The sequence below is a fragment of the Psammomys obesus genome, unplaced genomic scaffold (genome assembly GCF_907164565.1).
Source record: "Psammomys obesus unplaced genomic scaffold, mPsaObe1.curated_primary_1811, whole genome shotgun sequence".
Lineage (NCBI taxonomy): Eukaryota > Metazoa > Chordata > Mammalia > Rodentia > Muridae > Psammomys > Psammomys obesus.
In genome coordinates, this window is record NW_026596166.1 from 14,076,377 (window position 1) to 14,101,383 (window position 25,007).

A 25,007-nucleotide genomic window follows, 5' to 3' on the forward strand; every position below is an offset into this window, starting at 1 on the left:
ATTTTTCCTTTCACACAAATCCATTATGCATCATTCTTGCTTGAGCATTAGCAGCTAAGGTGGATAGATTGGGTTCTTTTTTCTCTTAAATTATAACAATCCATTTGCAGCATAATTAATCACTTCCTATATATCAGCAGTTCCTAAGAAAAGTTTTTATTCAGTTTTTGTCTTGATTAGAATAGGAAAAAGCACATTAATAAACTGTGGTAACAATGTTATGACAGAATTTTACTGATACTTAAATTAGAATCACTTGGTGTTACATCCTTTCTTTGTTTTGTTTACTTTTTCCTGTGGGAAGTATTATGAATAAGTACAAAATGTCTTCATCTTCAGAATATAAACATGCTATTGCTAAATAGAAAACAATTTGAAGAAAGCCTTAAGCTATGAGCAAAGTTAGAGGGAGGAGGTGGAGGAAGAGGAGGAGGAAGAGGAAAAAGCAAGAACTCAGAGCACCTACTTTCTCTTCCAGGACATATAATTTGTTTCCTCTTACTACTAATCACTAAGCTGAAACAACATCTGATACTCTTTGGCCTAATTTAGACATTGTAATACCACCAACAAGATTTTTTTCATTAAATTTGTACTTTTATATTAATTACAGTTTATTCACTTTGTATCCCAGCTGTAGCCTCCTCTTTCATTCTCTCCCAATTCCACCCTCCTCCCTCATCTCCTCCCATGCCCCTCTCCAAGTCCACTGATTGGGGAGGTCCTCCTCCCCTTCCATCTGACCCTAGCCTGCCTATCAGGTCTCATCAGGATTGACTTCATTGTCCTCCTCTGTGGCCTGGCAAGGCTGCTCCCCCATCAGGGGTTGGTGATCAAAGAGCCAGCCCATGAGTTCATGTCAGAGACACTCCCTGTTCCCCTTACTAGGGTACCCACTTGAATACTGTGCTACCATGGGCTATATCTGAGCAGGGGTTCTAGGTTATATCCATGAATGGTCTTTTGTTGGAGTATCAGTCTCAGAAAAGACCCCTCTGCTCAGTTTCTTTCTTTTTTTTTTTTTTTTTTTGCTCTGTTCCTCTCATTGTGGAGCTCCTGTCCTCTCCAGGTCTTCTTACTATCTTCCCCCTTCTTTCGTAAGATTCCCTGCACTCTGCCCAAAGTTTTGTTATGAGTCTACAAAACACTAAATAGACTAGACCAGAAAAGAAACTCCTCCTGTCACATCATAATCAAAACACAAAATCTACATAACAAAGAAAAATATTAAAAACAGCAAGAAAAAAAGCCCAAGTAATATATAAAGTTACACCTATCAGAATCACACCAAACTTCTCAACAGAAACTATGAAATCCAGAAGAACCTGGGCAGATGACATCCAACAAGATTTTTAATAACAATTTGGTTATTTCTCAACATTTCCCTTAATTTCTAAAGCCTCAGGAGGGGCATCTATATTTCTTAGAACTTGTCTTGTAAGATAAATGTAAATGATCTAAGTTATCTACATATCTGTTTTGTAATCGCTGAATAGATTTATATGACATTTGTCTAAGCAAGAATCTATTTCTAAATTAAATATTGTTAATTAATTAAAACTGTCAGCATATGGAATGGTGAGTTATAATTTACTTTCAGGTATAAAATATAGTAATTATGTTATGCTTTTCTTAACCTAACATTTTCCAAATTGAATTTATTAAATTATCACTTCATTTTGGAACATAGACATGCAATAGATTGTCTTATTTTGAGTACTGTGAACAGAAACCACTTGGTTTTGCTTCTTTTTTTATTTATTAAGATTTTCTGTCTTTTTAAAAATAAAACTGTTTTTGTAACAAAGTCACAAAAAGAACTTTTGCACATCTAGATTAAGGCAGGTGAACCCATGTCCTATGTCACAGTGTATTTATCTTAGTGACTCTCTGTTCTGGTTAGAACAGCCATTCTGAAGCCATGGAGCTTTGTTTAGGATTTTATGATTTTACTGTCAATTCCATTTAAATACATTTATCTGTCACATAAAATGAAAAACTTACGACAGAGTTTAAGAACAAATAGCTTTATATACTCTTCCCCAACTAGCATGTCATTTTGCCTGCATTCTCTCTTTCCTTCTCATCTAATGTTACGCTTTCTTGGTTTTCTTTGTAAATATTTTACTAGACCCACAATTACATGATATATAATCCTTATTCAGAAAGGCAAACAGGAGAAATATCTGAAGAGGGAAAAAACAGGGAATAGGACAGGAGCCTACCACAGAGGGCCTCTGAAAGACTCTATCCAGCAGGGTATCAAAACAGATGCTGAGATTCAGCCCAAATTTGGACAGAGTGCTGGGAATCTTCTGAAAGAAGGGAGAGATAGCAAGACCTGGAGGGGACAGGAGCTCCACAAGGAGACCAACAGAGCCAAAAAATTCTGGGCCCACAGGGACCTGCAGACTGATGAATCAACCAAAGACCATGCATGGAGAGGACCCAGACACCCTGCTCAGGTGTAGCCCATGGGCAGCTTAGTCTCCAAAGGGGTTCCCTAGAAAAGGGATCAGTCTCTGACGTGGACTCAGTGGCTGACTGTTTGGTCCTGATGGGACCTGATAGATAATAGAAGAGGAAGACCTCTGCTATCAGTGGATTTGGAAAGGAACATGGTGGGGGGTGAAGAGGGAGAGAGGGCGGGACAGGGAGGAGATGAGTGAGGGATAGGGCTACAGCCAGCATACAAAGTAAATAAATTGTAGTAAATAACAATAATTAAGAAAAAAATTTAAAAAGATGAGGTTCTGTTTTTGTCATCAATATTATCTTAAAGATTTTCATGATTATTTCATGATAAAAATGGATTTGTTTTAGTAAAAAATACAGAATATTACAGTGTTAAATGTGATTGCTTCATTTTGTTTTCATGCCCATTTTTATTTAAATACTTTTGTTGTATAATATGGAAATATATGAAGAATTCATGATTTTGCATGAAGAAGCATGCTAATCTATGTATTATTCCAAATTTAGTGTATGTGTTGCCAAAGAGAGCAAAAGATTTTCATGATTCTTGAAATAGATTATTGTTTTCTTAATAAAAGTACACTTTGCTTACATCTTGGTACCCATCTAAAACTGACAAATATTGTCCAGAGGTTCTTGCAGGAATTTGTTATTTATGCAGTATAAATAGAATTTGCAAACTAATCTCTGATTTCTCTTTTAAGAAATATATGCTAATAAGGACTTTTCTCTATAGTAGTCTACCTTCTCAGACATTGGACATCTTATCAGCATATTAACATTAACACTGACTTCCATTCTGAACACTAGGCCAGACATCTTGAGCCAGTAGCTGTATGAAAAAATTCTAAGTTCTAAAATGCTTCCTGTTTAATGCACTTAATGTACAATTAATTGTCTTAACCATTTTCAAAGGCTACAATACACATTTACCCTGAGACTTACGTCCTTGTTTCTATGCAAGGAGTGTTGCACAGACTGCAGCTGATTTTGATTTGAAGGCCATCACTAACATGCTTTGCCCCATTGAGGTGATGCTTCCTGGGGTTTTCTGTTTTTCACTGTTGGTGCTGCTGTGATTGGGCCAACTTCTATTCATGGTCCTCTCTGAGAGAAAGAATTAAACCATAACAAAATGGCATCTGTTTTCCAAAATAACAAAGCATAAATTGCAATATGGAGAAAGTATTCTGAATTCAAATTGCTTTGACTGACTCTTCATCCGGCCACTTTTAGATGAATAAAGATGGGTAATAGTTCTCAACTCTCCTGTTCTTTAGTTCTAAAGAAGCGCTGCTGTCATAACGGCATAATCTTTATGAATATCCTGATGCTTAGGACTGAGTCAGTACTCGTGGCAGCGAGACAGTTTATTTTAGGAGCATTTAGATGTTCTTTGAAATGGAGATTTTAATGTGAGTTGAAGTACCTTCTGTACTACAATAGTAATTTTTTGCTCAACTGAAAAATATCCCTTAATAACTTACTGACTTATGTTATCCTGCCTTTGGCTTCACATACACTTACATGGATTTTCTTTGGTATTTTAACCTATAATTTCATTAGTATTAAATATTTTGTGATAAATACATAAAACTATTTACAGCATGAAAAACTGGTTCGGTTCAGTTAACTAACCCTTTTAGCATCTGCAGGTTCTTCCCCATTTGTTGATTTCTTGCTGTATTTTTCATCATGACTGCAAAGGTTGAGCCCTCTGACTGGGTATTCCAAAGAGTGAGATGCAGAGCTCATTAATGTCTAGTGTGCTGACAGTGAGCCTTTCATTAAAAGAGTTTTCACAGGTAGATATCATTGGACCGTAATGAGTGAACTCCAGTTTCACACCCACTAGCTTTCTGAGATAAAAACATCCTGTAATCCAAGTGCCTGGCAGCCTTCTAAATAGAAGTAATGGTTTCTGCAATTTGGTGATGCTTTCCAGTTCAGTCTATTATACTTCATAAAATCCTACCGTATTTGAAAACTAAATTAAAGCCCAAACTAAAAGATATCCTTTTAAACCATCAGTAGAATATCCTGAGTGACTTAAGTGAGGAAAATGCACTCACATATAGAGATAGCCACCAAAACCTATGAATGAAATAATATAAGATGTCAGACAGACCTATCCTCAGAGTAGCCATTCATAAAAATATATAAGTATGTGTTTGGGGATATATCCCTACTAGAAAAAGTTAATTACTTTATTGCTATAATATGAATTTTTAAGATGAAAAATAATCAGTTGAAAACATTTTAAATTCCCCTATCAGTGGACTTAGAGAGGGGCAGGGAGGAGATGGAGGGGAGGGTGGTATTGGGAGGTAATGAGGGAGGGGCCTACAGCTGAGATACAAAGTAAATAAGCTGTAATTGATATAAAAAATAAAAATTTAATTAAAAATATTGCTACAAATACAACTTGAGACTGATTCAGAACTCACATAACTTGTGTTGTGCTCCCATATCATCAAACTTCCCTGCATTTTAGCATTACATTTAATGGTGATACTGTTGGTCTTATAAGCTCTTTAATATTCTGGGTTACTGAAACGCTACATTCTAAGAAAATTCTCCTCAGCACTACAAGTTTCTGTCTGATTTTACAGAGTCTTGATAATTCAATATGCTGGCTGATTTCCCTCATAAATTTCCTACTAATTATTTTATTTCTGAACCCTGCCTTGTTCATCTCTTATCTTCCCCAAGTCTTTTGTTCCTTGTCCTTTCAGTCTCCTAACCGAATCTTCATTCTCCTTTGGAACTTTCATTCCTTGCGCATTGTATGCTTGTTTAAAACAAGCTCTCACTACATTAGCCCTGGGTGGCCTGAAACTCATCATATGTCTCAGAGCTGCTCTCCAAACTTCAGTGATCCTCTGGCCTTTACCTCTAGACTGCTGGGATTATAAGTGTGCACCCCCAAGGCTGGCTCAAACTACCGAAGTGTGTGTGTGTGTGTGTGTGTGTGTGTGTGTGTGTGTGTGCGTGTGTTGTGCATCTGAGTGTAGACATACTTGCGGATGCACATGTGCAGGCCAGAATAGGACATTGGGTGTCTTCTACCACTCTTTGTCTTCCTTCCTTGAACCACTCTCATTGAAATTGAAGTGTGCTAATTTCAGGTAACTAGATGGTCATCCAGCTCTTGGGTTCTGCTTATCTTCTGCCTTGTGAAAGAAATTTGAAGTTAGCAAAGCTTTTGTGTTGGTACTGGAGATACAGACTCAAGCCCACATGCTTGATAGGCAGAATCTTTTACCTACCAAGCCAGCTATCCTTCTCTCCAAGTATTACATATTTTAAAAATAAAAGGTGTGTACGTTTCATGAAACTCTTACTGGCTAAGAAACAAATGCAATGTCAAGGAGAAGTAACCCATGGCAGTTCAGTATCCAAGTGGGTTCCATAGTAATGGGAACATTACTGTCTCTGACATCAACTCAGTGGATGGCTCTTTGATCATCTCCCCCCCAACCCCCGTGAGAGGGGAGAAGCCTTGCCAGTCCACAAGGAAAACAATGCAGCCAGTCCTGATGAGACCTGATAGACTAGGATCAGATGGAAGGGGAGGTGGACCTCCCCTATCAGTGGACTTGGAGAGGGGCATGGGAGGAGATGAGAGAAGGAGGGATCAGGGAGAATGAGGGAAGGAACTAAAGCTTGGATGCAAAGTGAATTAACCTGTAATTAACATAAAAAGTAAAAATAAAAAAGAAATGTAATTCATTATAATTAGCTCTGTAAATGATCATAGACTAGGGAATCTAATCTCATAAAATGTAAAAGATGAAAAAGCCCAACTACTGAGAAGAACAATGATAGAACATCAGGGGAGAAAAAACAAAGCCCATTTTTGTCAAAGATTTGTATCTATAATTTTATTTTTATAGGGTTTTATCATCAGAGTGATATCAGTTTTATAAAAACATTTTTGAAATGTTCCTTTATTTTTATTTTATTGAATAATTTGAAAATATGGTAGAATTTTGTACTGAATTTATCTGGCCCTGGGTTTTTGTTTGTTTGCTTTTGATAATGTGTTTGTAGTGGTAAGATTTTTTTTCTTTATTAATTCCACTCTATTCACTTTGTATCCCCCCTGTGGTTCTCTCCTTCCTCCTGTCCCAATCCCTGCCTTCCTCCACCCTCTGCATGCATGCCCCTCCCCAAGTCCACTGATAGGGGAGGACTTCTTTTCCTTCCTTCTGATCCTAGTCAATTAGGTCTCATCAGGAGTGGCTGCATTGTCTTCTTCTGTGGCCTGGTAATGCTGCTTCCCCCTCAAGGGGAGATAATTAAAGAGCAGGCCAATCAGTTCATGTCAGAGACAGTCCCTTTTCCTATTACAATGGAACCCACTTGGATACTGAACTACCATGGGCTACATCTGTGCAGGGGTCTTAGGTTATCTCCATGCAAAGACCTTGGTTGGAATATCAGTCTCAGGAAAGACCCCTGTGCTCAGATTTTTTGGTTCTGTTGCTCTCCTTGTGAAGTTTCTGTCCTCTCCAGATCTTACTGTTTCCCACTTTTTTCCTAAGATTCCCTGCACTCTGCCGAAAGGTTGCCCATAAGTCTCAGCATCTGCATTGATAGTCTGCAGGGCAGAGCTTTTCAGAGGTCCTCTTTGTCAGGCTCCTGATTTGTTCCCTCTTTTCTCCTTCTTCTGATGTCCAGCCTCTTTGCCTTTGTGGATAGGAATTCAGCATTTTAGCAAGAGTCCTCCCTCTTTATTAGTTTCTTTAGGTGTACAGATTTTAGTAGGTTTATCCTATATTATATATTATATGTGGTGAGATTTTAATTATTGTTTCTATCTCATTGGGTGACAGGGTCTATTAAAAGTATATGTTTCATCTTGATTTAGCTCACCCCTAGATGAGGAACTGCTAGCAATTGATAGCCACAGGAATGTGGACAGAGAATTTCCTTTAAGATGTAGCTCCTGATCATGCTACAGTGGAAGACCACACATCCAAGAATTGCATGGGCAACACCAATTAGATTTGGTGGATGTTTAAAAACAAGCAAATGCAACAACAACAAAGTAATCACAAATATGCTGTGCATTAGGAAGTGTTGGTGGATATGGGAGGAACTGGAGGAAAGGATGCATGTCATCAAAACACAAAATTCTCAAAGAGGGAATACGTTTTTAACTGAAAAACATTAAAATAGAAAGGACAGAGCCAACAGTCTAATACCAAAGGGCCTTGCTTAATGTGCAGTAGAGAAAGAAAACTTGGTTGAGAACATGGCCAGAGACAGAAGATACTAGACATTATTGGCACAGTGACAAGGGGATAATCAGTAGAAGTCAATAATCTACTGAGTAAGAACACAGTGTGAGTAGGCTTCTCCTTAGAAGCAAGTCCTTGACCTAAAAATAAATAATAAAGCCAGAGAGAAAGATCCTGGCCCACTACAAAGCCATTGCATGGTATTCTGAGTAAGAGATAATGGCAGAGCAGTGGAAATGCAGGGAAGTGCCTGTAAGTTACACATATGTTTTTGGCAAAATCTGTAGAAACAATTTTCTTTTACAATCATAAACACTGCTCCTGAGCGAAAGAGTATCACTAGTTTTCTCTGCCAACAACTATTCATTTACATGCCCCTTAGCTAAAGCTTGTCCTAAATTTGCACCATGTATATTTTCTTTTATGTATTTTGGACCTAATTTATCAATACTAGACATTTTTAGATAAATGTGTCCTTATTTCTTACTGCCATCTGAGAGCTTATTATTTTTGATATTTAAAACATGAATATAATAAAATAAATAAATCAATCTAACTTTTTAAATGTAACCCTTTAATTTGTCTAACACATATCTGGACTCTGCAGAAAAAGCTGAATATTTTTACTTATTTCTTTTTAGGTAGTTATTTTATTCCAACCCCATGAGTGTTATATTCCAAGCCAAGACCAAGTTTGCATTTCGTTCGACTGCTCACACGCACTACAAGCTGTTGTTACAACTTGAAACTAGCCCCATCTTAAGATCTATTGTTTAAAGAACGGATTTTAAGTACCCTAAGCTGCCCTTGAACTCCTGATCTTTCTGCCTCAGCCTTTTAAACTCTTGTTTGCAGGGTGTGCTTCTATGCTGAGGTCTTACAGGCTGAACAGATTCAAAAGTGGAGTATTCTATAAGGCCTTTCCAGTTGACACAAATGAGAAATGGTTCATAAATCCTACTGAAAATATTAAGTGTTTATTAAAATGTACTTCTGTGAATTTGGAGGAGAGTGAATGGTCAGGACAGCTACTTTTTGTTGAGTGCCTTTTCTGACTTGGATACATATAAAGTCATTCATGTTCCTGAGCAGTAGACTTAAACTTCACATCTAGAGTATTCATGGGGGAGAGTCTCCATTGTAGACCATTTTTTTAATGAAAATCTTTCTATTTTTTATTTTTTTTATTTTATTAATTACAGTTTATTCACTTTGTATCCTCCCTGCAGCTCCCTCCCTCCTCCTTTCCCCTCCCTCTTTCTCAATCTGTTGCTCTCCTTGTGGATCTTCTGTCTTCTCCAGGTCTTACTATCTCCCACTTCTTTCCTAAGATTCCCTGTACTCTACCTAAAGTTTGGCTATGAGTCTCAGCATCTGCCTTGATACCCTACAAGGTAGAGCCTTTAAAAGGCTCTCCGTGGTAGGTTCCTGTCCTGTTCCTTGTCTTCTCCCTCCTCTGATGTCCATTCTTTTTGCCTGAATGGACAATTTTCTTGATCGATTCCACTTACCAAAGCTAAATCAAGACCAGGTAAATCAATTAAATAGACCATTCTTTAAGAGAGTGGATTTCAGAGCAATGTAAAGTGCTGTGAGAACAAAGATAAAGTGAACATGGTTTGTACATTTTCACTTTCAAGGGAAAGAAAGAAAAGGCCATTTTGAGACTACAATAATCTTGAAGATGTGGGAATATAGTTTATATCACAACTTCAGCCTTCTGTTGAATTAACCAATATCCATGTCATTGAACGGTCTAAATAGTTATGGAGCCAGAAGTATTTGTAGACTCCCAAGTATTGCTGCCAATACTTCCTTGTGGACATTAGTCATCTCTGCAGGAAAAAAAAAATCAAAATGATTTTAAACTTCAAAGTACAGAAAAAGAGTCAGCAATTACTAAGAGGCAGAAACAGAATGAACTCCAAAGAAAAAGCAGCAAGAATATGCTCTTTGAACTCTTCATTGTGAGACAGAAGGAAACAGTGACTTTTTAAGGACATTAATGATAGGCCTGATCATGCTGCATGTACTAAGATAATACACAAATTGTCTTAGTAGCTGTGACAAAGAATAGAATAGAATGCTTATGGATTAAATCTGAGTTGTTGAATTAAAAACATGATAAATATATTTAGCAGATTAAGTAGAATTATAAAAAGAATTTAAAAACTGTTTTCTCGGAATTTATTAATAACACACAGAAAGCAAACAGAAAGACATTGAAAAAGAGTTCTAAAAATGTGGAAGATACAGGAGAAGGGACCATCAAGTAAGGATTTAAGGAAGACAAAAGAGATCTTTGCCTGAAGAGCTGATGATGACGATATTCCAAAATATCATAGATGAAAAACAAATCAAATCAACAACCATAAGCACAACAAATCGAAACCTACATGCAAGTAAAAGGAAGCTCATACCTACAGACACTTCATGGAGCCATAAATATTAAAAACAAAGATATTTTTTTTTTGTGAAGGAGCTGGGTGGAAGAAAAAGCAACTCAAAATGTAAGGCTTTGAAGTAAATTTTCTCCAAGATGCATGGCCATGCAAAGAGAGTGACACTGTGTTGACAGAAATGAAGAGCTGTGAGCCTGTAAAACAACGTTCCTTGGAAATATTTTAATAATGAAAATATGTCTTTGCATGTCGAGATTGTACAGTTAAGCAAGGATGTGATAGGAAGTTAAAAATATAACTACAGAAACAAAAGAACATGATCACAGGTGGAATGCCTGTTAATACTCAACATATCAAGGAATATGAGAAACTAAGCATAGAAACGTTAGCATTGGAGCTGATGTGTAACAGAATTTTAAAAGCAAAGGAGAATTAAAATTCATGAGCCAGTAACACATGTAAGGATGAGAGTTAAAGAAGTAAAAACGTTTTCACATTTACCTTTTTTTCAAGTACAATATAGTGATGGAATGAAAATAACAGAAAAAGCAGGCAAATCCCAACTGGCAGCAAGAAATAGGATAGATAATTATATAATCAAACAATCTAGAGAGCAATCAAAACTAGAAAAATAGACAAAATGTGGAGAAAAAACTGTATCCAAATGTAAATGAATGAAATGCTAAGTACCTTGGTGGGGGGGGGGGCGGGGGGTGATTTCCCAGGCTGTGTGGAAATGACAGAAGATAGGCATGGGCTTGCTTAAAGAGATGCCTGTAAGAGGTAAGTTTGCTGAATGTTTAAAAATAAAATCTTCTGAAAATGTGAAATGCAAATACTGGGAAAATGAATTCATGAGTAGCTACATTAATAGTATATAAAATAGACTCTTTAAAATGAAATCTTAGAGATAAAGATGAGTTTACAGTATTAAAAAACTGATCTCTGTATCCCAGCCGTATCCCGCTCCCTCATTCCCTCCCAATCCCACCCTCCCTCATCTCCACCCTGCCCCTTTCCAAGTCCACTGATGGGGGGACCTCCTCCCCATTCATCCGATCCTGTTTTATCAGGTTATCTTCAGGACTGGCTGCAAAGCCCTCCTCTGTGGCCTAACAGGACTGCTCCTGTAACTGATAAGAAAAAAAAACAAAAAAAAAACTGATCTCATGAAATTTAAAATGTGCATGTTCTTAACTGTACAGTCGAGAAACACATAAAGCAAAAAGGAGATGGAGTTACAGGAGAAAAATTGAAAACCACTATGGCCTTGTAGACTGTCTTAATATTAGTCAACGCTAACCCAACCAAAAAAAAAAAAAAAAAAAGTAATCAACCAATTAGCTAATTGGTTCTTCCAGACAAGACCTGACCTGTCAAACTACACCCTCAAGTGGTAATGCTTCTTCTTTCTTCCTTTTCCTCTGAGTGACCGGGGAAAACACCCTGTCTTGCACAAAAACATTAACACATTCCGAGGACTGTGACTCTCTGGGCCCTGTGTGACCATGAGTCATCCAAACAAAAATCAAAAGGAAAGCACAAAAAAATAACCTGTGGGGGATGAGGGAATCACTCTGCTACCAGTGTGACTCACATATGCAGAGAGTCAACATGCCCTATATTTTCATGCTTTACCTCCTGTTGGTATAACTGCCATCATCGTCCACCTCACTGACCAAGGCTTCACTGTTGTCCCGCTTACCTCATAGACACTTGTTCATTTCTTTTCCTTTTCTTTAAATGATTCTATTAGTTTTCTTTTTTTTTTTTTTTTTTTTTCTGCAACTTGCCTTGTCCCCTCTGGTTCAAACCATTCTTTCTTATAACAGAATTTTTCTCAATGGTGGTAATTATTGGTAATTAATGGTAGTATTATGGCTAATAAGTTTTTCACATGAGTCCTTTTTTAATAATTTTTCTAGTATTGACACTATAAAACCTAACTTTGCAACATGAGGCCCAAGTATCCTAGGACAGACTCTCCTACCTTTGCTACTGCCATTTTCTCCAGTGCCACAGGGAAAAAAATATGAATGGATAAAATTAGAATTAGTAGAGTGGCTTTAAAATGTTTGCTAAAAGGAGTCGGGAACGCCATTCACTAGACTGATCGTGAGAATAGCGACTGAAAATATTTAGCACGCAGCATAGTGTGTAAAGAATTCCAGACTTAGTAATCAATTCCCCAAACCTTTGAGCACTGTGAAGTAAGGGCCACTGGCCGGAACTGCACAATTTTCAAGGGCCCACAAACATCTAATTGAGTGTGGACTTACCAATCATTTCAGCCCTGTGTTTGTACAGCTTCCCTGATAAAATGTGAAGGCCACATCAACTTCAAAACCATCAAAATCAACATAGTTATATACCAAATATAGCAACTTTTAATTACATGAAAAAAAAATCATCAGTAGCTATTACAGTGTGATTGATAGCCTTCTTAAATTGAGGTATAATTTGCAATGTGTGCTTATGGTTCATACATGAACGCTGTAGCCTTTCAGTTCAAGGAAATCAAATTGAACCATGTAGAAAACCAATGTATTAATCTGTGTTATCTACCTATGTTGTGCACTAATAAATAGCATGTGCACAGACTGAGCTCAACAAGTGATAAGTATAACTCACAGAACAGACAGAACTCTTTCCACTTTACATTCTTATACTGTTTGAAGCCCTATCTCGATCTGGTTTGTGCATCCATAACTTCATTAAGGTCTGACCATGTTAATTAACAGTCATGACTATTTTGCTTTTCCTGGAGACAGCTAGAAGAAAATAAAGATTTTTTCGTTATTGTTTTGCCTGTAAAAGTAAACATTATTTCCCAGCTTAGTTTAAATATATTCCCCACCCACCTTTTATCCTTGTTCCCTGAAACATGTGTTCTTAAAACTACCACCCTGATCATGAGATTGCTGTTCTGAAAGCTTCATCAGTTTTAACCTGTCTTTTTTTCAGATCCCCCAGCTGTGGAACCAGCATTCTTGGAAATCCGTCAAGGACAGGACAGAAGTGTGACCATGAGCTGCAGGGTCCTGAGAGCCTATCCAATACGAGTGCTGACCTATGAGTGGCGTCTGGGCAATAAATTATTACGGACTGGTCAGTTTGACTCCCAGGAATATACAGAGTACCCAGTAAAAAGTCTATCCAATGAAAATTATGGAGTTTATAACTGTAGCATCATAAATGAAGCTGGAGCAGGGAGATGCAGCTTCCTTGTTACAGGTAGGATACTAAATTTCCTTGATTTTATTTTTAATATATGGTTTTAGAGCAACAAATCTTAGGCTCAATAGAATGTTGGAATGAAATAATTTTGTCAATGGATGGGTTTGTAAATTTGTGATTTGGCTGTTCCAGTTCCAACTTTTATTTGATTATTTTCATGGTAAGTCTCTTTCTGGTGAGAAAAGTGTGCCTAAAAAGAAAAAACAACACAGATGTTTATTTGAATTCAAATAAAGTGAAGAAGTTCTACAGATTTTGTTTGTTCATTTCAGTGATAACACAGCTGATTGTGGTAAACAGTTTACTGAGAGAAGATTGCAAGGGTAAAAAGACACCTGGCCTGCCAGGTTATTTATGAGTAGCAGATATGTTTTCTTTTCTTACTGTTTATTACCTCTCAGTGTCCAATGCTTGCAGATTGTTCTTGGCTTGTCGCATTTTCTCAGAGACTTCAAAGCAGAGCAATAAAGTATACGGGGAATATTATAAATAGGGAGAAGTACTGATAAGTTTTGATGTTGCAAACAACTGAATGTTCCCTTTGAATAGTTTTACACTTGCTGAAATTATTCTGATATTCTCAGCGCAGTGATACATATGTTCTTTTGCCATTTTTTGAACCAGATTTTTGAAATGCATTAAAAGGAAATTACCTTTTCAAAGTTTTTTTGTCTTAAGTGAAATTACATTTAACAGTTAAAGCATTTGTGATATTGAATGAGGAATCTGGCTCCTGTGTCATCTCTAAAGAGCTGTTGTAAAAGAAACAGATAAAAATATGATGGAAAACTTGTTCATTAATAAGAAATTTAGATGTCCAATTCTGGCTATGAGAAATTCTTCTGAAGCTGGATTTTCTTTGAGCCATTTTTGCTCCCTGAAATCTAATTTTAGATTCATAAAATTCACTTTTCTATCCAAGAATATGAAGCCATATTCTCCACTATACTCTCCTTCTGTTGATTTTACAAGATTATTTTATTACGCCCATGTCAGTGAAAGCCTTTCAAAATTTGATTCTTAAAGTAGACTATTAACACAAACCCAAAATTTCCTAAGACAGTGTGTGGAACTTGAGGAAAGGGTATTGTCGGCATAGTGAGATTTATCACAACTGGAATGTTCTCTATGATTCAAGAGGGTTTCTTTGCTCTCAATTCTTTTTCAATTTTGTTTTGTGGGCATGTGTACATTTGTGAGGGTGTGCACCTTCCATATGTATGGAGGTCAGTGGACAGTTTGCAGAACTCAGTTCTCTTCTTCCACCATATGGATCCAGGGATGGAACTTGGAATATCAGGGCTGGCTCCCCGTGACCTTACAGGCTGAGCCATCACCCAGTTAGTCCTTTTCTACACCGTACTTTCAGTAACAATAGAGGCTATTACTTTTTCTCCTGTTGGCAAAATTGAAGAATCTGATGTTCATTGATTAATCACACACCACACACACACACACACACACATACACACACACGACACACACACACACAAAGACATCATGAAATTAACTGCAGGGCTTTTTCAACTCTTTTGGCCTTAGGCACTTTTCAGCTTCTTAAGATGACACTGCTCTCCAAGTTTGGCTGCTTCTGTGGGATTTTCATTTGTTCCTCCTTATGTGACCCAACCTGTCTTTTAGAAGTAGAAGACAAGCTGAGACTACAAAAAACTCTAATGTCCATTCTTCCACCTCACATCCGTGGCGTGCAGCCAGTGGGTTTTGATAACCATGGGAAGGAATAAATCTGTGATTAATTTCCTCCCAGAGAGGAAGGAAATACCAACAGGCATTATTATCTTTTTTTGTAGTGTATGCTTTTCAATCTCAGGTCAACATTATTGTTTCAAGATCTCCACATTAAATGAAATTAAAAAAAAAAAAAACAGAAAAGGAAAAGACCAAAATCTAAATAAGTTACAAATCAGAGAAAGGGAGTAGGCATTTTCATATATATAAAATTTTTAAGTAATTTTATATATTCACTTGTATCCAAGCTGTAGCTCACTCCCTTTTTTCCTCCCAATGCTCCCCTCCCTCCCTCATCTTCTCCCTGCCCCCTTCCAAGTCCACTGAGAGGGGGTGTCCTCATCTCCTTCCGTCTGGCCCTAGCTTATCAGGTATCTTCAGGATGGTTGCAATGTCCTTAACTGTGGCCTAGCAAAGCTGCTCCTCCCTCAAGGGGGAGGGGAAGCTCATGAGTACATGTCAGAAACAATTCCTGTCCCCCTTACTAGGGAACCCACTTGGATACTGAGCTACCATGGGCTATGTCTGAGCAGGGGTTGTAGGTTATATCCATGCATGGTCCTTGGTTGGATAAACAGTCTCATAGAAGACCCCTGTGCTCAGATATATTTGGACCTTGTGGGACTCCCTGTCCCCTCTAGGATATACTAATTCCTCCTTCCTTCATATGATTCCCTACACTCTGCCGAAATCTTGGTTATGGGTCTCAGCATCTGCTTTGATACACTGCTAGGTAGAGTCTTTCAGGTGCCTTCTGTGGTAGGCTACTGTCCTTTTCCATGTTTTCTCCTATTTCCAATGCCCATCCCCTTTGTCTTTCTAGATGAGGATTGATCATCTTACCCCTGGATTTCTTTTTTATTTATCTTCTTTAGGTGTACATATTTTAGTATGTTTATCCTATCTTATAGGTCGATATAAGTGAGTATATGCCATGTGTGTCTTTCTGCTTTTGGGATACTTCACTCAGGATGATTTTTTCTAGATCACACCATTTGCCTGCAAAATTCATGATTTCCTTGTTTTTGATTGCTGAGTAGTATTCCATTGTGTAAAAGTATCACAATTTCTGTATCCATTTCTCCACTGAGGGATATCTGGGTTGTTTCCAGGTTCTGGCTATTATGAATAAGGCTGCTACAAACATGGTTGAGCAAATGTCCTTATTGAATACTTGAACATTTTTTGTATATATGCCTAGGAGTGGTATACCTGGATCTTGAGGTAGCATTATTCCTAATTGTCTGATAAAGTGCCACATTGATTTCCATAATGGTTGTACCAGTTGACATTCCCACCAGCAATGGAGGAGGGTTCCCCTTTCTCCACAGCCTCTCTAGCATGCATTATCTCTTGAGTTTTTGATCTTAGCCATTCTGATAGGTGTAATGTGAAATCTCAGGGTCGTTTTGATTCACATCTCTCTGATGGCTAGGGATGTTGAACATCTCCTCATGTATTTCTCTGCCATTCTATATTTTTCTACAGAGAATTCTCTGTTTAACTCCATACCCCATTTTTTAATTGGGTTACTTCGATTATTGCCTTTTTACTTCTTTAGTTCTTTATATATTCCAGATATCAGCCCTCTGTCAGATGTTGGGTTGGTGAAGATCCTTTCCCAATCTGTAGGCTGTCGTTTTGTTCTAACAAGAGTGTCCTCTGCTTTACAGAAGCTTTCCAGTTTCATGAGGTCCCATTTATTGATTCTTGTTCTTAGGACCTGTGCTGATGGTGTTCTGTTCAGGAAATTGTCTCCTGTGCCAATGAGTTCTAGGGTCTTCCCCACTTTTTCTTCTAATATATTTAGAGTACCTAGTTTTATATTTGGTCTTTGATCCACTTGGACTTTAGTTTTGTGCAGGGTGATAAATAGGTTCTAGTTTCATTTTTCTGCATGCAGACATCCAGTTGGACCAGCACAATTTTTGAAGATGCTATCTTTTTTCCATTGAATGGTTTTGGCTTCTTTGTAAAAAAAAAAAAAAAATCGGTTCCATTGATCAACCATTCTGTTTCTATGCCAGCACCAAGCAGTTTTTATTTTTTATTATTATTATTGCTCTGTAGTACAACTTGAGATCAGGGATGGAGATACCTCCAGAGGATCTGTTATTGTACAGAATTGTTTTAGAAATTCTGGATTTTTTGTTTCTCCATATGAAGTTGAGAATTTTTCTTTCAAGGTCTGTAAAGAATTGTGTTGGTATTTTGATGGGAATTGCATTGAATCTGTAGATTGCTTTTGGCAGAATGGCCATTTTCACTATGTTAATCCTACCGATCCATGAGCATGGGAGATCTTTCCATCTTCTGATGCCTTCTTCGATTTCTTTCTCCAGAGACTTAAAGATTTTTTTTTCAAACAGGCCTTTCACCTGCTAGGTTAGAGTCACCCCAAAGTACTTTCTGTTATTAGTGGCTATTGTGAAGGGTGTTGTTTCCCTGATTTCTTTCTTGGCCTGTTTGTCTTGGGTATACAGGAGGGCTTCTGATTTTTTTGAGTTAATTTTGTATCCTGCCACTTTGCTGAAGGTGTTTACCAGCTGAAGGAGTTCTCTGGTTGAGTTTTTGGGGTCACTCAGGTGTACTATCATATCATCTCTGAATGGTGATACTTTGACTTCTTCCTTTCCAATTTGTATTCTCTTGATCTCCCTTACCTGTCTTATTGGAACTCAATTTAATTTTTGACAAACCATTTAAATAAAATATAGATGATGGTGTCACATGAAAATATACTCAATTGTTACTCTAGTTTACATATACAAAATTTAAAATGATAGTATTTCATATACAGCCTAAGAAAAGAAAATAGAGTGCCCTCTATATTCTAGAGAGTACATTCAGGTGGTTATATATAGTTATGTTTATAAACAACTTGAAATTTAGTATGTGGAAATATTTTTAAATAAAGAATATAAAAAATATTTTATCTATTTCAAAAAGTTATATATATAGTTTATATATATCTTGGAGGAGGAAAAGAAAAATTTATGCAATTATATACATTATAAAGGCAACATTGACCATGCAGTGCCTCTTTGTTGTCTTAGTCACTGTTATAGCTGAGCATAATACAAGACTATGTACCACTGTATTAACTGATGAAATTCTTATAATCAGGAAAATTTTTGATAAGTGTTTATGAAGGAATAATAAATATGAGATGCTAGATTAGAAAACTGAACTAGAAAAATATTCTCTAAGCCTTTGCTAGTTTTATGCCTGCATGAGTTTATTTTCCTCCAGTTTTACTTGTTAGGACTATATTGTCTTTGGGTCAGCATCATAGCACTTTTTCATTTTTGCCTTCCTTTAATTCTCTGTCTATATCCCTGGGATTTGTTTTCCTCGAAATTCCTTCTTACTGTTACATAAGAAATGTTGTTGCTCCTCATGTCCTGTCAAATATAGAAAAAAATTCTTTGTCATCATCCTTCAAACCTTTCACTCTAAACTCAAAGAAAATGTAAAACATTATATTTACCTCAATTCTACAAGATACTTCAAAGTCACTTCGAACTAGATAACACCATATAAAAAATCACGTATTTTTAGGATTCTGTTCCTTTGTGTCCATGATACTATATTGTGAAATATTAATCCTGTGTTCTTCTAAACCAGCAATTCTCAACCTTCTTAATACTGTGATCCTTTAACACAGTTCCTCATATTGTACCGACCTCCAACCATAAAATTATTTTGTTTCTACTTCATAGCTGGAATTTTGCAACTGTAATGGATCATAATATAAATAGTTTATATGCAAAATATCTGATATGCAAACCCCAAAGGGGTCTTAGAACCACAGGTTGAGAACAACTGTTCTAGACTGACCTTTCTTTACTCTGGTGATGTTTGTACATAGTCAGCAAGCAGTGTATAGGCTGTAATAACAGTTATTTTGGAATTCATTAATATATCAATTAGGCCGAACATCTGAAAATACCAAAAATCTGAGTTACCATAATGAAACAAAATTATTTTACTCTGGTTACTATGTTGGCATATGACTACTGAAACTAATGTAAGGACTCTGTCACAAAACTCTGTGGAGTTAGGACCTTTTTCTTCCTACTGTTCAACCATTTTCTATAAATGTCACACTCATTGCCTTAATGGATTCTGGCATTCTCGTCATTTTTTTTTTTTTCTCATTTAAGATGAAAGTGAAATTGAATTCAATTTTTTAGGCCTTTTCAGTAGTTTTACATGCACCATTATTAAAAAGAAATTAAACATTTTGCTATACCTGCCATAAATGCCATGGTTATGGACTTTATTTTGGAATATATGTGGCACACTTCATCCCTCATGTATGTTTAAATGGTCTACCATTGAAAATATTACAACAGATTAATTGAGATTGTCAAAGGAAATCTTGAGGCTATTGGTTTATCTTTGTAATTACTCGGCAATTTTTGTTAATCAGTTATAACTTATTGTTTGGTAACAAAATGTTGGGCCATCATATGCCATAGGAAGAGTCAAATTTAGTAGGTCAGGAGAGTTCAATCAGAGATTCTTTTTTAAAAAATAATATTTTATTTTTATTTTTATTAATTACAGTTTATTCCTTTTGCATCCCACCCGTAGCTCCCTCCCTCTTCCCCTCCCAGTCCCACCATCTCTTGATCTTCTCTACCCATGCTCCGCCCCCTGTCAGCTGATAGGGGAGGTCCTCCTCCCCTTCCACCTGATCCTAGTCTATCAGGTCTTAGCAGGACTGGCTGCATTGTCTAGAGTTTCTTTTTTTTTCTTTTTTATTTATTTTTATTAATTACAGTTTATTCACTTTGTATGCACCCGTACCTCCCTCCCACCTCCACTCCCAGTCCCACCCTATCTCTTCCCCACCTGTGTCCCTCTCCCAGTCCACTGAAAAGAGAGGTCCTCCTCCCTTCCCTCTGATCCTAGTGTGTCAGGTCTCCTCAGGAGTAGCTACACTGTCTTCTTCCATGGCCTGGCAAGGTTGCTCCCCCCTCAGGGAATGGTGATCAAAGAGCAGGCCAATCAGTTCCTGTCAGAGACAGTCCCTGTCCCCATTACTATGGAACCCACTTGGACACTGAACTGCCATAGGTTACCTCTGTGCAGGGGTTTCAGGCTGTCTCCATGAGTGGTCCTTGGTTGGAGTATCAGTTTCAGAAAAGGCCCCTGTACCCAGACTTTTTGGATCTGTTGCTTGTGGAGCTCCTATCCTCTCCAGGTCTTACTATCTCCCACTTCTTTCGTATGATTCCCTGCACTCTGCCCAGAGTTTGGCTATGAGTCTCAGCATCTGCCTTGAGATCATTTTTTTTTTCTGAGAAAGAATTTATTTATGGATGGCAATTCTTTAGTATAAGATTGACAGAATTGTTTCCACCTTCTCCCAAACAGGCATCATCACAAAATTTTTGCACCTATACCCCGAAAATATGAAGACTTCACTTATTACATTTTTAAATTTCATCAAGCCCATGTATTCTTTTCCAACCTCCTGTATCCAAATGTCTAGGACATTCTCATTCTCCACAAACTATTAAAATATTGTAAATAGACTGGCCACTATGAATATATTCTTTTTTATGTTTATTTTTTATAATTTTTATTTTTTTAATATTAGTTACAGTTTGTTAACTTTGTACAGCAAAGTTGTATCCCGCTCCCTCTCTCCCTCCCAATCCCACCTTCCCACCTTCATCTCCTCCCTGTCCCTTTCTAAGTCCACTGATAGGGGAGAACTTCCTCCTTTTCCAACTGATACTGGTTTATCAGGTATCTTCAGGACTGGCTGCAGAGTCCTCCTCTGTGGCCTAGCAGGGCTGTTCCTCCCTGGGAGGGAGGGGATCAAAGAGTCCGCCATTGAGTTCATGTCAGAAACAGTCCTTGTTCCCCTTATTAGGGTACCCATTTGGATACTGAGCTACCAAGGGATACATCTGAGCAAAGGCTCTAGGTTGCATCTGTACATGGTCCTTGTTTGGAGAAACTGTCTCATAAAAGATCCCTGTGCCCAGATATATTTGGTCCTTGTGGAACTCCTATCCTCTCCAGGTCATGTTAACTACCCCCCCTCCTTTTTTTTTTTTTTTTTTTTCTTTTTTTTTCTTTTTGATTCCCTGCGCTCTGCCGGAGGTTTGGTTATAACCAGAGACCTGGTTATAAAAGCAGGTCTCTGCATCTGCTTTTATCTACATTGCTAGGTAGAGTCATCCAGAGGCCCTCTGTGGTAGGCTCCTGCCCTGTTACTTTTTTGCTCCTACATCCAATGTCCATCCCATTTGTCTTTCTAAGTGAGGATTGATCATCTTACCCTGGGTCCTCTTTCTTGTTTATCTTCTTTAGGTGTATAGATTTCAGTATGTTTAGCCTATCTTATAAGTCTATATAAGTGTGTCTTTCTGCTTTGGGGATACCTCACTCGGGATGATCATTTCTAAGTCCCATCATTTGCCTGCAAATTCTCATGAGAGCAACAATAGATAAATGGGACCTCACGAAGCTGAAAAGCTTCTGTAAAGCAAAGGACACTGTCATCAAAACAAAATGAATGCCTACAGACAGGGAAAGGATCTTCACCAACTCTATATCTGACATAGGGCTAATATCCAGACTATATAAAGAGCTAAAGAAGTTAAAAAGCAGCAAACCAACAATTCGATTAAAAATGGGTACAGAGCTAAACAGAGAATTCTCAGTAGAGGAATATAGAATGGCAGAGAAATACTTAAAGAAATGCTCAACGTCCTTAGCTATCAGAGAGATGCGAATCAAAACGACCCTGAGATTTTACCTTACACCCACCAGAATGGCTAAGATCAAAAACTCAAGTGACAACACATGCTGGAGAGGTTGTGGAGAAAGTGGAACCCTCTTCCACTGCTGGTGGGAATGTAAACTTGTACAACCACTTTGGAAATCAATCTGGTGCTTGCTCAGACAATTAGGAATAGTGCTTCCTCAAGACCCAGCTATACCACTCCTAGGCATATATCCAAAAGAGGCTCAAGTACACAACAAGGAAATTTGCTCAACCATGTTCGTAGCAGCTTTATTCGTAATAGCCAGAACCTGGAAACAACCCAGATGTCCCTCAGTTGAGGAATGGATACTGAAATTGTGGTACTTTTACACAATGGAATACTACTCAGCAATTAAAAACAAGGAAATCATGAAATTTGCAGGCAAATGGTGGGACCTCCCTCGACATTCTTAAAAGAGTTTACTGATAAGCAAAATGTAGTGAACTCACTAAGCTACATTCCATTTTCACACACACATCTTACTGTTGAAAATGATGCAAATCTAGTATCTCATAGTTTCTTTATGTCAGTGCTCTAACCATGACTTCATTTTTCTGTCTGCGTTCACAATACTGTAGTCATAATTGGCTGGAATACGTGCATATCTTGTGGTACAGTGTAAAGGATTCCTTTCCATACTCTTTGTTTTAATGGAAGAGTATCCTTGGCCTGGTTGAACAATAAAGACCCAGAGTTTGATAGCACAATCCCAGAAGTGTCATAGTGTCATTCAATCACCTTTGGTACTTATTTGTGTGAATAGCATAGTTTTTGTTTTGTTTTGCTTTGTTTTGTTTTTTTGTTTTTTGTTTTCTTACTGCACGGAGTCTGGGGATTGTGTAAAGGAGTAGTTGGGAGTCATCTTGTAGTATTTCTGCCATTCATAGTACCATTTACTATCAGGAGTACCTTCTGAATTCAATCATCTGTGACTGAAACTATGTCTGACTTCCTTCACAGTTTAATCTCCTTTACCATTCATGGTAGCTAGGTGAAACGCTAGAAAAAAAAAAAAGTTACTATTTAACTTCCTCTCTCCTTTGAAGGTGTTTGTTCTAGGATTGTGTATTCTTCACTTTTGTTATAGAAAATTACATGTTTGACATTAAAACTACAACTTCATTCATGTTCAGTATTAGCCACAACTGCACTGCAGAAATCGGGGTAAGGTAAGAGATTTTAAAGAGGGAAGTATAGGTTCTCATTAGTGAAAATAAGGCACTGAGGGTGACTGGGGGCAGTAATACCACCAAAGACAGATTTGAATTTTCTAGCTATTTTTTCATGGAAGAGTAAAGGGGAAGAAATAAAACCAAAGCTAATTTGATTCCAGACAAAATTAAAATTTTTGTTTTTATTTTATAGTTCTAAATTTAATTAAAACTGACCAAATAGAAATATATCTTGCTCTTTGGCATTGCATCTGTCAGCAGTATTATGTTAACTGTGTGAGTTTTATAAGTAAAAATAAGCCATATAAGATTGTTAGAAAACTAAATTGCAGCTCTGAGCAGTGAGAAGAATTTGAACAATTTTTAGTTATATTCATTGTAATAACTCTAAAAGAAAAAAATATTGTCAAATATTTTCACAGGGCAAGAATTCTGATTAACAGTAATTCTATTTAGAATGAATAAAATAGGAGCAAGTCCCAAGTGTTTCTTCCATGACCTGATTTATTAGAGAGGCATTAAATAGAAAATGAAAAATATTTCCTAGTAGTTCTTAAAGTTGAATTCCACATGCATTCTCAGGATCATCTACTTTTTGTTTGTTTGTTTGTGACAGTCTGAGATACAGTATTCAATCTTTTTTAGGCATGATTTAGAAATACTGAAGAATTTTTTGTAGTTAATCTAATTAAAATATGCATAAGTTTATGAATTTTAAAAGGTAGTAAATAAATAATAGTGCAAACTAATGAGATTATTGTTAATATTTAGAGAAATTACCAAAACATGTACAGTAATTATAGATCCAAATATATATAGCATTTTAAGAACATTTTATTTTCTCTCCAGGAAACAACAGAGGTACCCATATTTCATACCATACCTGAATTAGAGTTCCTGCTAATTTTTAAAATTATAATCACAGAAATAAGATGATTTCTTAAATACTTTGTTTATATTTTATCTTCATTATAAAATATTGAGCTTTCTCCAAGGAAAGATGATTTAATGTCACATGTATCAAAACATTGGACTTCCCAGGATGTGTTAACGGTAAAAGTTAATTGAATTTAACAAATTAAGGTCAATTTGGATGTGGTAATGATCAAGTCTAGAAATTTGGGTCCAAAGTATAAGAAGAACTGTATGACAGATATTTTTACTCAGAGAAAAAAATGATAGCTTTGTCCTGAAACTACTAAAACAGAGAGATAAGGATTTATATATCCAGAAATAGGGCAAAACTAGCACGTACTTGAGATCCTCTACCATGGATCTGTGTCACCATCAGATAGAAGGGGAGGACTTGCCATATCAGTGGACTAGGAAAGGGGAAAAGGGGGAGAAGAGGGAGGGTGGGACTGAGAGGAGACGAGGGGGGCGCTTAAGTGGGATACAAGGTGAATAAATGATAATAAATAAAATATTTAAAATATCAAACTCTATGTAATGGGAAGATGGGCCTCTTAGGAGGAATGGGGTTATATAGAATTATGGGTGGGTAGGATGGGACCATTGCTGACACAGATGGGAGCAACCCAGGGCTCAAAGCTGCTGGATCACTACCTGAAACAGTGGCTCTTAGGTCACTGTCTTATACCAATGAGTGTTAATACTGTAGACATTTATGAAGGTAAGTGAGAAGTCACACTTTTTTGAGAATTTTGCAGAACAGTAAAAAACTAAACTGAGAGAGTCCCAAGATATAAGGATTTAGTAAAGAGAGAGAAAAGCTCTCAGAGTATGAGGGGCCCCAGCAGCCAACTGTGGCCAACTGGCCAAATGGCCTTTTATGGGATAATGTATGAAGACTGAGGTAATGATATTATTTGACAAATTAGAAGACCCTACAGTTTATGTACAATTTCATGGCAAAGAAAGTCATGTTGATAGTGTTAAAAAGTCAGGGGTGTTTGAAATACTGCTTTGTTAATC

General features: G+C 37.1%; 1 protein-coding gene across 3 annotated transcripts in view; it reads left to right on the plus strand.

Annotated features, from left to right (window-relative positions):
* Positions 1 to 25,007, plus strand: part of Mdga2 (MAM domain containing glycosylphosphatidylinositol anchor 2) — an 870,813-nt gene that overhangs the window by 754,616 nt on the left and 91,190 nt on the right. For all 3 annotated transcript variants that reach the window (XR_008718784.1, XR_008718785.1, XM_055595284.1), the window contains exon 9: positions 13,088 to 13,357. Coding sequence is in view for 1 of the 3 variants with exons in the window: in XM_055595284.1 (XP_055451259.1) it covers positions 13,088 to 13,357 (270 nt within the window). In the remaining 2 variants the exon portion in view is untranslated. The remainder of the gene's footprint in view (positions 1 to 13,087; positions 13,358 to 25,007) is intronic.